Genomic DNA, 17,553 nt, shown 5'->3' on the forward strand with positions numbered 1-17,553 from the left:
TTCTCTCACGCGCTGCGACATGCCAGTTTTACCGGTATGTTTAACATGTTTTTTTTATCTTCCTTCTCAGCTAATGCCATTGTCCCGCGTTATACGCGCACGTGCTCTCGCAGCTGAACAATTCTCGCGTTCATTTCCTGATTTATCTTTGATTCCGCGACATTCTTATTACAGACTGACCTAACTATATATATATATTTATTGTTTCGTCATTTTATTATTGGGACGTTTTTTTAAGCGATTACAAAATTTCTCAGACGATTAGGCGAGTTAAATGTAAGAGAAATATGAAAAAAGTGAGACTAAATAAGCCGTCCGTCCCATCTCCCTCCTCCTCCAAGCGATATATCATTTAATCGGAAAGAATCAAGATCTTCCCTTGGAAATTTTTAGTAGAAATAATCGTGATTTTGTTGCCAATTAATCCGGTTCAGGGGGAAAAAAAGTATTCGCGACACGTGTTCTCACCCTGTTGGTATTATAAGACGCGGGTAAATATCACGGTATTAATACGCCGGATAGGGAGGGAGGAGAGGATTCACCGTGCTTACAAAGCGAGAACGTTACACGCGCTCGAGAACGGTTACAAATACTCCCACTGCTCGCTTACCTCGTCATCGTCATCATCGTCATCGTCATCATCATCATCATCATCATCATCATTATCATCATCATCATCATCTTTTTTCTCCCGCGCAATATCCGCCACACGATTTTCCCTCTTCTCCTCCCTGCCCAACCCCTCGTCTCAATTTCTCCCACGCTTTCACTCCCTTCATTCATCCCCCTCTATCCCGCCGCCGCTTCCTCCACACCCTGTCTCTCCCGCATCCACCCACCCCTATTCCCGTTATATCCGTCTCCCTCATACGCACCCTCTCTCGGTCGCTTCTCTCCGATTACTCGTCGAGAGAAGGGCTCGTCATCCCTCGCGAGGACCACCGAGACGCGTCGCTCCGGTCGCGTTCGCGTCTGCCAACGTCGCGTCGCGGTAGACGGTCGTCGTCATCGCCGTCGTCGCGCTCGCCGTCGTCGTATCAATCGCCAAGATCCCTCGCGAGGACGACCGATTATCGCGGACGGATCCGTATCTCGTGTCGCGAGTGCCGCGCGAGAAGGACATCATCGGGTGGCAACCGACACCATGAACGTCCCACGGGAGGACTCGCCGACGAGATAGTCTATGAGATTAGCTGGCTGGCTCGCCGTTCACCCTCTCTCGGTCTTCATCCCCAAGAGCCGGGAGACATTTCTCTCGCTCGAGAGGGATAAAGCGGGATAGATCGATAGGCCAGCTGGTGTTCGCAGCGTTTTCGCGAGTAGGCCGGTAGGTCGGTGGTGGTGGTGCGCGGGGTGCGGCCCAGGATGGTGAAGGCACCGAGCGTGGGACCCACCGGCGGCGGCCCGGCGGCTATCAGGCGGATCCATCCCGGTCCCGAGATCGCCATGAATCCGAGAAATCTGCCCACGGCGTCCGCGAGTATGCCGCCTGCTATGCGAGGGGATGCCAACGCCGTCGACAGAACAACGTCCGTTTATCATCCCCAGGTACAGATCGAGGAGTTTCCAGTTTTCTTTTCATAGATATATATAGATGTATTTATGTTGAAAAAAAGAGAGAGAAAAGGAGAGATAGGGATATGTGCATGTCTGATTGCTGGAGTCGGTTGAGTAAGTTGCTTTTTTCTCGCGTTTTTTTTTTAATACAAAGACGAAATGTATAATAAATGGAAAAAAGATGAACTGACTAATGTGAATTAATCGATTAATATCTTACAGAGATATTGCGTCTCGCGATATAATTTGTACTTAATTCATGTAATTTATGAGATTATCATTCTGCGAAGATGATTGGAATTTTATTCGTCGTAATATATGTAATAATTCTGTAATATAACTTGATTATGCTGATTTAAAAGCATAGCGTTATATTGCATAGCAGATAATACTTTAACACTGTTATTATACATATCTCGCTAAACGAAATAATACAAAGATCTCACTTTATAAATACATTTGCTTCTTCATATATTACAATTACGTTCATATTTTAAAAAGTTATAGCTATTAAAGTTATAGCTATTAACTACATCGCTGCGCGTGCCATTATGGATCTTATTTCCGATAATTAAATTTCATTTAATCACGTTGTTAAAGCATATCTTATTAATATCAGATAATTTTATTTATTCCAACTTATATCTACTTTTATAGTCTGATTTTCAAGAGAAAAAACTTTTGAAGAAAATATCTTTATTTATACATGTAGTCTTGTTTCTCTCTCTTTTGTTATTCATTCTTGTGTATATCTTCAATGTTCTTATATATTTATTTACGTGCATGTGTTTACAAACTAAACTACTCTCGCGCATTTTAATTAAAGAAATACGTAAACATAGCTCAAACATCGAGATGACGAGCTCGCTTTTTGATCAAGAAAGTAATATTATTCCAGTTGTCCTCTTATCCTTTGAGAATAAGGACGTTGCTCGCGCTTGAAAATCCGTTTTCTGCGATCGAATGTAGGTCAGTCTCCTAGAGAGAAATGCTCTCTCTCTCTCTCTCTCTCTCTCTCGGAGGCTGAACGTTCATTTTCCTTGTCCGTGTCCCTCCTCATCGTCGATCTTGTCCGCTCAACAACGGGTGATCCGTCTAAACGAATCTCATTACCGGAAACTGATAATACGATAACCATTAGGCGACTACAATAGTAACTCCATGACGCGGGGTGGAAGATAGCGGAACTCCATGTTTAGCAAGGAATAATGCAAGAACGGTAATGAAGTCCGGGAAATTACAGAAGTTTAATGCAGCGTCTATTACGATTTCCGATAACGGCGGCTCGACACAATGAGTCCCGTATAGCGATGAAACTTCGATGAATGAAGCAGTTTATTGTACTCGATCAAAGAGCTATACGGTTTTTAAATGCCCCGCGGAAAACAATAACTCCTCGGCACGGCGAGAGTTTCGTATTTTTTTTTTTTTATGAAAGGGTGAAATTAGTATATTTTATTACAAGTCTCATATTTTTGAAGAAACGCGTTAAATTTTTCGAGCTACATTTTTCCAGACAAATTCTGTAAATTTAATATTGATATCGTTATGAGAAATATATGATATATATATTTATATATACAAGTATTTTTGTGATGTTTTAAGTAGACAGATCATTTTCTTTTTAATCTTTAGCTTTGTCAAAAGCTCGTCTTTTCAACTTTTAACTGGGAAATTGTTTGTTTATTGTCTATTTGAGATATAAAGGGAGTTCAATTCCTATAAATTGAACTATGAAAATCTTTGAAAAGATTCCATAAACGTGAAAAAATTAAGTCAATAAAAGCGAAATTCTAACTCGCGAAAACGGTACAATTTTTTTCTTTAATTTTTTCATCTTTTTATATTCAGTTTTTTTTTTTTTTTCAAACGCGAGATTATTTGATTTTTGGAGAATACAGTCGTCAAAATATCGTTCATCGACAAATTACAGGCGAATAATCTTGCGCGGCATTCCGTTTCAAGATTATTCATTTCTCACATCTCATGAATCATTTCGCGTATCAATCAACGTCTCAGTCCCGGCGAGACGGAATCTAATTCCCGTTTCCGGGAATATAAATTTATATGTAAGCTCATCGGGATTACGACATTTCCAGGTGGACGTTTCCACGCAAGTGGATCTCCACGGTGTCTACGGCGCTCCGGTCAACCTGGACTCGTGGGACCGTCGAGCGACGCCGTTGTACTCGCGCGAGGACATTAAGGAACAATATTGTATCACCAGCCGGCAGTTGGACGCCGTTGAGAAGTCCGGCGGCGGTTTTTTCGGATGCCTGTCGACGAGGGGCCCGTCTCCGTGCAGCTCCACCAGGAACTCCATCCTCTCGGCGTGCGTGCGTAGCGTGCCCAGCGACGAGAATCTTTGTGATGCGCCCTATCCTCGGAAGCCTCTTCAGATCATGTACCGCCAGCCTTATCCGACCTATTCCCGCGGCCTGTCGCGCTACGATCTCGAGGACGAGGCGGACTGGATCGAGAGTTCCTACTTCAGGAGAAGGCCGAGATCCTTCTGCACCGTGCCCGATCCGAAAAGGTACGAACAGAAAATGTAAATCTAAAAAAATTGTTTTTTATCTATATTATCTATTTTATCTATATTATACTAAATTACTTTCTTTAAAAAAACATTTTTTAATTTTTGGCTGATTGTTTCGAAGACGCAGATTTTCTTTATTTTAATAAATAATTTTTTGTCTTCAAATAAATATTTTTTTATATTAAAATTTTTAACATTTATTTTAAAAATTATAATTTTTATTTTAAATAATAATTTATTTAATATAACAAAATATTTTTGAAAACAGAGTATATATTTATTTAAGTAAAAAAATCACAATTAACAAAATGTATTTATTTGAATGAAAAAAAATTTTTCTTTGTGTGAATATAGGATCGATCTCGACAATAATTGCGAGATTTAAACTCTTAAGTATCGGAAAACTAGCTGTCGATTCTGCGAATATAATATGACGCGGTATCTGCATCTATATACAATTTTCTGATGTACGAGTATTTTTCTCACGTGTATGTGAATTGACAATTACGTTTTCAATACATTTGTAAGACACATAGTTTGATCGTTTTGTTAAAAATGACGAAATCAATTGCTGATGAGCATAGTATACTTGCACATGCATCGACACGTGCAAAGGGCAATATTTGATCTCTCGGTTATGTGGAGGAGCCGAGTTCCTCGGATATTTGGGGCAAATTACTCCGGCGGGACGCGTTCAGAATGTATGTATCTAGTGATCGATTTATTGGTAAGGACTTTGGTAACGTAATTGATGGAAAGGCGTGTCGCGACGTAACGGCAAGCGTGCAAACGGAAAGGCAATGAAATTGAAATTTAAGAGCGAAGACCTTCATACACGATCATATCGTTCTTACCTTTTCTAATTAAATAAAAAATTTGAAAATATATAAAAGCAGTTAAAGAAATGCGTTGTGCGTTTGACTTTCTGTTAGAAAAAAAAAAAAAACATGAATTTTTGGCAAGAAATCTGTAGCAATTTTTTTTTCATATATCCATAATCCAATAATATATTCATAGTCCATAATCGTTATTTCGAAAATTTACCTTTGCACTTACATTAAGAGAGAGAGAGAGAGAGAGAGAGAGAGAGAGGAAGAGAGAGGAAGAGAGAAAGAGCACCCTATGGCTTTAGATAGATCTTATATAAAAACGATATTTATATAGCACACGATGTTCCATCGACTGTTACGTGTAAAGCCTTCCGTGGTCTCCTCAGTGTATAGCATGTGCACCTAAGGGGTAGGGTTTATTTCTGATTAGCATGAGTGCCGCAACGCCCCTTTATCAGCTTTTTAAGGTCAACGGAAAGCGGTCAATTAAAAAATTATGGTTGCGCGCAAAATCGCTGTATGTATGTGTACAGAATATATAGAAGAAAATCCAGAGGCAATAAAATACATTTTAGTACGACGGTATAAATAGAGCGCCTTTTGCGTGCGCCAGCGATGTTATTTTAAATTTATCATCTTCTTTATTAACTTATTCGTTCATTTTTCACGATTGTTCTGCAATATGATATAAAAATTAATTTTGCAGATTACACAATAGCATCGAAAATGTTCTGGTAATTAATACATGTACGATATACATGTATGCGCGTTTGAGGTCGTCTATTTCTCGATAGAATGACATAATGTCATTCTGTTTCCTGCGATAATATCCGTAACACGTGTAATCGAGTTATATTTGCAACAGTGTCTGTGTACATGACCATTATCTTTCGATAATGTACCTTCTATTTAATCCATTTTCTTTTTATATTATTAACAATAGAATATAATCAATAAATTGTTTAATTGATTAAAATAATCTTTAATAACACAGTCATACATGAATTATACTTTAACTGAATAATTTTAATAAAATTTCAATAATATCTTTTTTTAACGGTTTTAAATTAATAATACAAATTTTTTTTTTATATCAGTTACACTTTCAGGAAAAATTGCCTCCAATTTTATTAATATTAATTGATACATCAAATCAATCATAAGACAATGTTTAATGATGTAATGTAATTTAACGAAACATCTGATTCTCCTTTGCGAAGATACACTTGGGTGCCGGAAGATGAAGAATCCATGAGGTTGGAAGGTCCGCGGCCGGTGTTACCACCGGTAATACCTTCTCCCCCCATTTCCATGATGACAATGCAAGGACCGCAAGCTCCGAAGACGAAGCATGTGAGCTTTGCGAGATCGCACACGCTCACGTCGTTTGAAGTCCCGAGAAACAGAAGCCCACCGAGGCCACATAATCCGGAACGTCTTATAGACTCGCAGCCGACAATGCAGAATACTATACTGCCTTCGTCCTTGCCCTTAGCGCATCCTTATCCTGGCATTGAGCCACGTGTCCTCGTACTTGGTAAGTCTTGTATGTCATTTCTTATCGTATCGTATAATACAATCGCGAAGTTTCTCGCTGCATCCGTGCGTAAACTCCCTACATGTATACGCAAACATACAAAATATAAATACAAGAATTTTAAACGCTTGGATTAATTTTATTGGAAATTAATGTGAGATATTTCGTATCGTGCGCGCGGTGACCCTATACGAGAGCTGTTTTGATCCCAAGCCAAGTATCACAGATTAAGCCGGGTGAGTAGTAGTTGGGGCTATTTATCCGTGGCCGGCAAAGTTTGTTGTAAGCTAGATTAACATTCGGAAACTCTGACCTAAGAGAAAAGAGACACGAAATGGAACACAGATGTAAGATGACAGCGAAATAAATTTGTATATAATTATACACCGATTCATCGAGAAATAGGATGGCCTATCGCTGAATTCTATATTTTAACAATTCTTTTCTCTACTCTCTTACCAAACTTGAAGAGTTAATTTTATATCGCAAAATAATTTTGAAGAAGACATTTATATAGATTTTTTATATTCTTATAAATCGATATTTAAAAAAATAATACATTTTTGGGGGAAATGTCGATTCACAAGATAGTTTGTAGCGATCTCTTTTATAGTTGCAAAATTTGTATTAAATTTAACATATATTGCCAAACAGTCCACATAAATTTTTGTGTTAATTTAACATAATATGGATGCTAAATAGTGATACTAAATGTTAATATTTCAACACAAAATGGATTTAAAGCACCTGAAAATAAATTTTCTGTAAAATCAACATTTTTTAAATGATACAATTAAGAAAAAAAGTTATTTATTAACAAGAAAATACAAATTTTTTACCTGTGTTTTTCTAGAAAAACCACCTAAACGCGGCGCTATGAAGACCCAGGCGACGCAAACCGAAATTCCGGCAATGTTTCGCGGTCGCGTACTCCCGGTGACCTTGAGTCCCAGAACCATCCATCGTGTCAAGATGGTTTCGCAGGGTGCTCAAACAAATGGTATTTTCAACGGGAGAAAATTGACCAAGAGCTATTCGGAAGCCGGACAATTGGGAACGCCGCTCGGCGGCAGCCAGGTAGGCGCGCCGACGAAAGAAGAGACCGAGCACGAACCGCTCCACAGAACACAAAGCGAAGAACCACCGAGATCGCCCTTTCTCGTTTCGACGACGCCACCGCCGCTTCCCTCCAACGCTACCGTCGTTATTGAAGAATCCTTGCCAAATGGAGACATTGTTCCCGCCGGAATTGTGAGTATTCCGACACTTTTTTCACATTTTAAAGAAAAAAAATGCCCTCTCTTGTTTTTGTCATTGAAAACGTTTTGCTTAGATAATTCTCTAAATTATCTAAAGGAAAATGAGATAAAATACCTGTAAATGTATTTTATAGATAAGATAGAGATAGACTTCTTTTTTATTTATTTAAGAACCATTAAGAAACTATTTTATCGAAATAATTTAAAAATAGTTAAAAGAAACAACAAAATTGGAATATAAAAATAATATATTCAAAATTTTCAGTTGCTTAAAATAAAAGATTTTTTAATTTTGTATCAGACAAACAATTTGTACGTGATACAGATATTTTAAAATTTGTTATGCTTATATCGATGTATATTAAATCTATAATATTAAATATTATCTTAAATAATTTACAAAAGATAACTTTTTTATTATAAAATAAAGTTAAATATAATAAACATAACAAATATTTTGATATTTTAGATAAAGATGAAATGAAGCAATTACTTCACCTAAATGATTATCTATCTATTTTTATCCACAGATAGAAGAAAAAAAAACATTGGCCATCAATCAAAAGTTCTTACGACATGTAGGTGAGTGGAAAACATAATTAATCCGTAATTCCGCGTCCGTTTCAGTCTCGGGAGCATCGTAAATCCCTCGATATCGACGACCAGGAGATCTTTATAAATTTCAAACCGGCACCGGTATCACCGGACGCGCGGGCGCTCCTCAGTCGGATCTCCGAGCCTACGCGTAAATTCCTACCCCTCCAGAAGACCTTCTCCGACGGCGAAATCCGTATCGAGAGACGCGAGCTGATCGGCGAGAGCAGCGAGCCAAGTTATCCTCACACATGCAGGAGGAATCAGCAGGACTCTTGGGGCAGAACTGTCAGAACGCCCGTCCAATTTTCCTCGACACCGGAGGATCTGTCCTTGTTGCGAAGCCTCTCGCCCCAAGAGGATCATCATGAAGAGGTAAGAAAAAAAAAATACCAGATTATCTTTTGTTAAATTAAAAAAAAAAAAAAATAGATTATGAAAGAACATTCCGCCGCATTTTTCAGGAATTCCACGAAAATCTGATACGTCGGGGTCTCTTCCGAAAGAGAAGCGTATCCCTTGAGGATGGCATGCAAGGTCTGTCATCAGACGACTTTATGCTTCCTAGATCACTTCCTACTTCACCCACATCGCCAACTGCAGCAGCAAGTGCGTCACGTAACATAATTTTTTTTATTCTATTAGTTTCCATTATTGTTATGAATTTATGTGCATAAAATAGAAGACTGTCAGTGAAATTATTGAAATAGTCTTTAAATTCCATTATTAAATTAAATATCACAATAAAAATTTTCTAAAAATTTAGATATAATTTTATCTGAATTTTCAGATTTGGGTGTCTGAAAAAAAAATTTCACAGAATCTGTCTTAATCATCAGAGCTGTTTTTCTAAAGGTTCAGACATGTCTGCAAAAAAGCTAGACATTTTGTTTGAAATTTCAGTCAGTTTTTTTATAAATATATCTCTTAATAATAATCTTAATACTATGAGAATGTTCACTGCAATGTAACAAATGGATATTTAGTTAACATCACATCCATAAACATCGACGATATTCTTTTCAGCGCCACGTAGGATCTCGCAGACACCGAAGGACGATTCGTTGCCGAGCTGCACCTTTTTGCAAGCGACGGTCTGTCCGGTTGCCTTTAACACTGGAGCAAGCATCACCGGTACCGGCATCATCGGCCAGGTTGCTTCGCCGTTCGCGTCGAGCGATTCGCTAACCAACGACGTCACCAGGGACCACAGCGACGGGATATGGAATGAGTCGCAGGCGACGGTTCTCCAAGCCGACTCGTTAGCTCTATTGACGCCGTCTTCGAGGAGGAGACATCTCTTGTTACTGCAACATCAGCAACGTTCCTCCATGGACACCGAGGCTCTCGATGTCGAAGACGAGGCAGAGCCTTGTCCGCCGAGTCCACGAATACGTCTGGAACCGGCTACTCCGGTGCAACCTCTCACACCAAGGTAGGTTACATCAAGTTGATCTGTTTTTAGAGAGTCCCTTACGGTTGACAGCATCAAAATCATACGATGTGTGCAAAGGATATATCGAGAATTTTGTTTGAAAGATATTAAATAAGATTTTTGTATCGGCGCTCTGTCTTGTATATTGCTTTATTTATAGAAGACACTTTTTGCAGACACCATTACAGAATACAAGATCTCTTACCGGTACAGTTTCAACAAATTTACTACAATGATGTATCCGCAACAGCACATTTTTATGCCTACGATATGTAAGACTATAATTAAAAAGTATTTTGATCCGATCTTGTAGTAGTACCCCAAATTTTGAGTAGAACTTTTGATAAATAATTTTTGCAACACTTTTTGTATTATCTCTAGATGTCTCCGGAAACAAATAATCAATATTCTGTCAATTATATCGAAAATCTATAAATAAGACTGAAAGTAATACTTATATCCATATCTGCGTTCATTTTTGCAATCATCCCATGCTCAAAAATCGATATAATTGACAGAATGAAATAAATAATTTGATAAATAAAAATGGTTTCACTCTAAAGAAGAATTCCTGATACGTTTCACAAAACTAAATTTCAATAATTAATACTCGAAGCCTTAAAAACAAAGAAGAAAAAAATTATGCACATTTTTTAATTTTTTATTGGAAGATTGATTTCTTTTTTTCTTTTTTTACAAATTTATGTGGATTAAATTATTTTTCGCCATTATAGCATTTTATTAACAATATAACCCATATTATTTTTTATATAATTTTTTTTCACGTATTAGTTAATAAAAACTTAATATAATTTTTTATCCATATTAATAAAATAATATTAATAATATATTATTTGATAGATTAATCACTGATTAAGTTAATTTATTTTATCGAAGCGGTTCTTAATCACCATAATTTGTTTCGAGACGTATCAGAAATCGATATTTTTTCACATCCTTCCATGTATATAAATATTAAGATAAAACCATTTCTCTCTCTCTCTCTTCTTCTCCGTTGGAATATTATACGAGATATTTTATGTTAGGATAAAAAAAAAGAAAACTATAAAGTATCTCGTAAAGTATTTGCTTTTTTTACAATTTGACATTAATAGTTTTATATGAAATAATTAAAAAAAAATCGATTTATGCAAGAAATATGCAAGAAATATTCTACTTAAATAAAAGTGAGCGGAGACTTGCCTCCCTCTCTCTCCTGCCCCGTAGAAAACTTGGCAACGAAATGCTCCGCTTGTTTCATAAAGAACAACAACAAATCTTAAAACTCCAAAAAGAAAAGTTATTCTTTATATCTAATAGTTTCCGAGAGAAAACATTGCTTGAAACATTTTACATGGATATATACAACATTTACTGTATATACACCTACCCCCATACTTCTCTATCTACTTCGATTTATATATTTTAATCGTCAATCTTTTATTATTTCGCATTTGGAAAAAACATATTGCATAATCATAATCTCATCTCATAATAATATTCTTAATATCGTACATAATGGATATCACTGTGATTAAAGGATCTTTCAGCAATGAAAGAAGATCCTCCCTAAATTTCCTTCTCTAAGAAATATCATTATTAATACACATAATTTCTCTCTCAGTAATGATTTATCAGCATTCATGTATATATAACATGTCTCCCCTTATATATTATAAAAATATATATATGTGTACATATATTAAAGTTGAAGTATCGCTTTTTCTCTAGACCTTCCTCCGTACGTCACTGTAATAAAACCTCTACGTTTTTTTCTGCAGTATTGAGTCTATTTCTGCAAACAACGGTCGACCGAGAAGCGGATTGCGTCGTGCTAGTCCAGGTCCGCCGTTGTCTCAGCCCCAATCACAGTCGTCGAGCGAGTTCGGTTTAAGCCTGGCGAGGACCGACTCGGGCGGCCGCACCAACACCGATCTCTCCGAGACCTCCGAAGATTACGTCACTGCCAATACTTCTACGGAAACTGGGACCACCACTGGAACAAGCGCCACGACCAGCTCCTGGTCGAGGCCGCCACAGACGTCCAGCGCCGCGGCGTCAGCGGCATCGGCGCCGGCTTCAACCACCGCGACTGCCGCGGAAGGCAGCTCCTTCGAAAGCGCCAGTTCGATCTACAGCTTGGCGAGGAGCGAGGTAAGCTCCATCATCTTCCGCACAATATCCGGATTCGTTATTCCGATATTAAGGATATATGTGTCATATGTCAAATGTCATGGTCGTCACTTGCGATTTTCTTCAATTTCTTTATAAAATTTAATTTTCTCTTAGAAATTGTACGAACGCTCGATTTAATATCTTGTAATCTTATTTTATATTGTTAATCCTACTTTTAAATTTATTTATAGTTTTTCAGGTTAAATTGGCTTAAAATTAATCGCAGGATAGGATAGGATCTTAACATATTTATAAAAAAAATCTGTTTGGTACATTGTACTTTCTTTCGTGTACTTTAGGCCGTCGTCGAGGAGCCGTGTAGTCCGCCGCCGATTTTAGAAGAAGCGGAAATCGCATTCGGATTAGAACTACCTCCGCCCTCGATGAGATCCAGCAGTAGCAGCAGTTCGGGTAGCTACGATCTGAAGGACGCGATGACGGATCCGAATAATGATCTCGAACAGGTTGCTTCACCTAGCGGGCATACTTCAGAGACTGAATTAGGTCGAGATGTAAGTATACGCGAGATTATATCGAAGAATTACCACTATCTTCTTGCAAATTTACAAAAAGTTTAAATATCCAATAATATCTTAGATAAAAATGAAAGAAGAGAGGGCGTAAAAGAGAAAAATAAAAATTGCGGTAAATAATTTTTTTCGAGTTATTTACGACTGAATAGACTTATTAAAAAATTATTGTCTAAGAAAAAAGAGCTTCTATATTAATTAAAAAAAATTTATATTATTTTGCGTCGATAGGAGGGTCACCGATCATCGTCCGGAGGTTACGCCGAGTCGCCGCCTGACATCCGCATGTGGAGCGAGGAGGAACGTCGCCGGAAAAAGAAGACCTTCAGCCTAGACTTCCTCGGGACTGCGTCGAATAACGTCGAGTTAGAGCACAGCGCGGAACCGGCCTATCCGGAGAATGTCGAGGTCAGCCCGACGCCGAGCCACCGTCACCGATCGCGAAGCAAGCCGACGTCGGCGCGAAGTCCCCATCGAAATAACAGAAAGCGAGACGCGATGCAACAGTCGACACAACAGCAGCAGCAACAGCAGCAGCAGCAACAGCAACAACAGGCACTCAGCAGAAGTCCACAGAAGGAGGAATGGAGACTCGAACAAGTCGAGGACGGTCCTCACGCGCCGACGTCTGATGATTCCAGCTGCAGTCATCATTATCACATGCATCATCATCATCATCATCATATGCATCGAGACGGTGTGGAGAGTGGAAGGCATCGTCGGACTAGGGAAAGCCCGAGGAGAAAGACCAGCGGTTACCTCTCGACCAGAAGACGTAGTAATGAGGTAAAGATTACGTTCGTTTTATTATCGAGAAAAAAAAGAGAAAGGAAGAAATTTAAATATGTGTTGCGCTGTATATTTTACAATTCAGCTATATCTCTTTATTTGATCTTGCTCACTTATTCAATGAATTAAAGATTTTCTAAAAAGATAAATCAATCAATGACAAAAACGTATTTCTCTGACATTTCACAATATTTTATTAAAAGATTATAACCAGTTGAGTGAATGTTACATGATGTAGAAAAATAGGGCATTTTTTAACATTTTGTAAAATTTTCAAATAATTAAACTAATAAGATGTTTTTAAGCGATTTTTAATAAATTTTTAATCAAATACTTTAATTTAAAACCTTACTTTACATACTTAAATTAAATTTAAAATTGAAATTTAATTGCATTGCTAAAAATATATATTTTTAATTAAAAAAGCCTATTTGTTTGAAAATAAAAATGTTACATGATGTAGAAAAATATTCTATTTTTCGATTTGCCAAACTATCATAATTTTTTAATAAATTATTAATTACTAATATAAATTTTGTTTGTTATTGCGAACGCGAAACCGCGTTGCAGGATAAGAACGCGGCGTTAACAGGCAGCTTGCCGCGAAGAAAATCCCGCCTCGCGGACGACATAGTTTGCGCGAGTCGTCTTAGTCCTGGCCGTTATCAGCGGAGTCCAGGGCACAACGGTCATCGGGCGATTGTCATCGAGGCGCAGAGCCCGGAAGCGAGACTGAAGGCACTATCCGCGGAATCGTTGAGATCCGTCAGCCCCGGCAGCGATAGCGTCTTTTACAGCGAGAGCGCCGATCAGCCCTGCATCTCGGCCGTTGCCGCTTTGGACGCCGCGCACTGTCATCATTGCGGCAGAGAGGTGATATATTACTTATCGATGCATCTTTTGTTCATTTCCCCCGCATGCATTAACCCTTTGCTCTCGGTATAATCTGTTTGCCGCTTTTTACTTGGGAATCCATTAAAAAAAAAATGAACGCGTTTGATTTTACACAATTTATAATTACACTCTTGATCGATAGACGCAACATTGATAATTATAAACAGCATTGATGCGTTATAAGAATAATACTATATAGAGATTAGCTGACGACTTTGGCGAAAAAGATTTGAGTGTAAAGGGTTAACAAAGTTTAAAAACATTTCTATCAAATTCATTTACGATCTCATTTTACAAAAAAATTTTTTAAATTTATTTTGTTTAAAAACTAGGAGAATAGACATAGAATGCATCTCTAATTTTTCTACAGCTTTCTTGTAGCTTTAAATTAGACTTAATTGCGAACCAAAGATTGCAAATTATACCTGTTTCTAACTCAAACTGCAACTTTCTAAAAATTAACGTAGTCAAAGAATTATTATTATTATTAGTTTATTATTATTTTCTTAAGGGTTTGCTATTTAGAGAGAGTCGTAGAGTTAATCCTCTGGATAGTTGCCTTTGTCCCCTTTTATTTTAAAAATAGCATTTACTTCTTGTAGTTTGCTTTTCACTAGCAATTAGACAAGCGACTTGCTCTTCCTCTTGCTTAATAAATCAACTAAGTATCAACTTAATATAATCAACATGCGTTATATGGATAAGTATGTGGACAGTATATAGATTTACATTCTAAATTTCGTTATTTATCAAATATATCTGATAGTTTTTACATTAAAAAAAAAAAATTAAAAAAAAATTACATTATAGATATAATGTGGAAACTATTATAATATTTTTAAAATTTATCTATGTATAATTCCTTGAAAAAGTATACACATTTTTTGGCCATAATTGAAAAAATATCAATTCATATATAATATACTATTTTTCTTTCATTTCTGTTTAATCCAATTAAATAAATAATATATAACTACCTCAAAAATTGAGATAACTGAAAATATAAAAAAAATATTGTTGGGAACTGTAATTACATAGTAGTCGCATTGATTTTTCCATCGAATGAATGCCCACGAATGAAACATGAAATGTAATAGGAATGCAAAGAGTAGTAGATTCTTCTTTCGATCTATTTCGATCTGTCCATCTGTCTGCCTTCTTTCTCTATCGTGTATGCCCTCCTGTTGCTTCATCCCGAGGTGTCGGAAGAGATCGTTCGACCACCGGCAGGTTTCGCGGACTCCCCGGAAGGACACCGAACATCTTCCAAGCACGTTACAGGGCATCGGCTGTACAAGAAGTTTGACAAGAGGTACAGATCGGAGGATCGAGGGGACCGTAGACATCGCCGTGGTAGTGCCGGTAGATCGGACATACGAGCAAAATCGGAAGAGAGAGCCACCCCTCGATCAGGGAGCAGAGGTTCGATCGATGACACTGGTAGAAGAAGGCTGCAAGCTCGAAGCACCGATGTCAGTATGGAGATTCTCACGGGTAAATTTAATTTATGCAAATATATAAATAATAAATATACAATCGTATCAAATTAATTATAATAATAACAGTAATAAGCTTAGAGTACAAATAATTAAGTGGGAAAAATGACAGATAAGAGCCAAGGCGCGGATATTAATGCGCGAACTTATTATTGTTAAATTTTATTAACAAATATGCATTAAAAATGTACGTTTCCGTATGTTTTTGATCAATCTTCAGTATAGATATAAATATATAAAGATTAAATTGGAATTTTAAAACTTGATATTTCTTTTCTTTTAATGACAGGACGAGAAGACGAAGATACTTATGTGGAACCGTACACGAGCAGCGAATGGATTTATATCGGGGATCTCGAAGAGAGCCACGTGTGGAAAAGGCCCGACAGCAGAGACGGTGACGATGACATCACGGACAGTGTCCATAAGGACAGACGGGACTCTCAAGAATCCACGGAAAGCGAAAAGAATTTTAAGAAGAGATATCAAGCGGCCACGCATAGGATGGTGCACCGAAAGAGTAGCGTTGAGATGTACAAGAGGATACAAACAAAGTGTTTTGGTGAGTCAAGCAGCGTTATTTTTATCTGACACACAATCAGTACAGCTTATAAAAAAAGTTTAGTCGCTTTAAAATTTGATGCAAAATGTGGTCATTATGAAATTTTCATGATCTTTGTATGTTTCTCTCAAATTTTATGATTTTACTTGAAATATAACAAAAGCACAAATATTTGCAGAAAGAATCCAAAGAAAAAATCTTATAAAAAATAATTCACACAAAAGTAAAATCTTTACTTTTGGAAATATTTAATAATACAAGATTAATAATAATATGAGATATTATCCGTGTGTTCTAATATATATATATAAAAGATTATAATTAAAAAAAATAGTTGTAAAATACTAAATGTTGTATAAAATTCTATAAACTGCTTTTCTGATTTTAATCTTATAAATGCAAGTCTATTAACGCCTAATAGCTCTATCGCGATCGTTGATCATAATTTTAGCAATGCAACTGTTCTATAAATGCTCATGTTTATATAGAAGACTAAACCACATTCCAAAATTTCACTTCCACGTTATAAAATCATCCGGCATAAACGATGCGGCACAAACGAGCCGCTTTAATGTCGATTTGCGCATCGCCGAAGAATGTTCTTAAATCGTCTCACGAAGACATTCCCGCGTTGGATCTGCCGACAAGGGGGGGGAGAGTTGGCTTGGCGAATAAACGAGGGCGAGATAAAGAGAGAAAAAGAACTAAAAGAGAAGAAGCAATGATTAAATAAAAGTGAGTGTCTGGAATGCCGTGAAATAGCGCGAAAAGATAAATAAACAAATAGATCAGAGAATCAGAATGTTAAAATAAATACGATTTATTCTTGATATAGATTTATCCTGAGAAAAATCAAAAATTACAAGTAGAATAACATATTTGAATGAAATATCTTTATGGAAATAAAAAGTATAGCAATGTTTTATGCACATTTAGAGAATTTATGTTCTCTTATTAAAAAAATATGCCGGTTAAAATTTTTGTGTTAAATATTTAATGCATTCATGTGTTAATTTAATAGATGTTGTTATGTTAATTCAACTTAAATGTTAAATTATTAAAACAACTGAAAAAAGTAAAAATAACAATGTGCATATATTTTTACACAATAGATATGTTTCCTATTATCAGTGACAGGATTTATTTGCTAAAATGTTTCTGAAAAATGTTGATTTTATTCTATAATAGGAGTAAAAATGATTATAAGTGTTAATAAAAAAGTTATAGTCGCTAACGGTAAACTGTTATAAATATTCAAGAATATCTAAATTACAAAGAGAGAAAGAGACAGAGAAAGGGATTAAGAGGGTAGGAAAGGGAGAAAAAAGGGAATCAGGTCACGATGTAAGCGGGAAA

The 17,553-nt window shown here is 36.8% G+C and overlaps 1 protein-coding gene across 1 annotated transcript; it reads left to right on the top strand.

The window, feature by feature from the left end:
- The first annotated feature begins 501 nt into the window (after nt 1-501).
- On the top strand, nt 502-15,398 carry LOC126855213 (uncharacterized). The gene is made up of 12 exons (XM_050602642.1): nt 502-1,548; nt 3,657-4,093; nt 6,147-6,463; nt 7,317-7,714; nt 8,350-8,691; nt 8,781-8,925; nt 9,343-9,751; nt 9,928-10,023; nt 11,533-11,905; nt 12,226-12,438; nt 12,688-13,242; nt 13,816-15,398. The coding sequence occupies exons 1-12, from the start codon at nt 1,366-1,368 to the stop codon at nt 14,188-14,190; spliced, it is 3,843 nt and encodes a 1,280-aa protein (XP_050458599.1). The 5' UTR covers nt 502-1,365; the 3' UTR covers nt 14,191-15,398.
- The last annotated feature ends 2,155 nt before the right edge of the window (nt 15,399-17,553 follow it).

This window comes from Cataglyphis hispanica, chromosome 15, assembly GCF_021464435.1.
Source record: "Cataglyphis hispanica isolate Lineage 1 chromosome 15, ULB_Chis1_1.0, whole genome shotgun sequence".
Taxonomy (NCBI): domain Eukaryota; kingdom Metazoa; phylum Arthropoda; class Insecta; order Hymenoptera; family Formicidae; genus Cataglyphis; species Cataglyphis hispanica.

What these genes read in the sequence shown, in the direction of transcription:
- LOC126855213 (XM_050602642.1), top strand. Translation starts at nt 1,366, where the DNA reads ATGGTGAAGGCACCGAGCGTGGGACCCACCGGCGGCGGCCCGGCGGCT. An exon ending in AGACTGAATTAGGTCGAGAT is followed by an intron (nt 12,439 to 12,687) that starts GTAAGTATACGC and finishes TTGCGTCGATAG; the next exon opens with GAGGGTCACCGATCATCGTC. An exon ending in CCAGAAGACGTAGTAATGAG is followed by an intron (nt 13,243 to 13,815) that starts GTAAAGATTACG and finishes ACCGCGTTGCAG; the next exon opens with GATAAGAACGCGGCGTTAAC.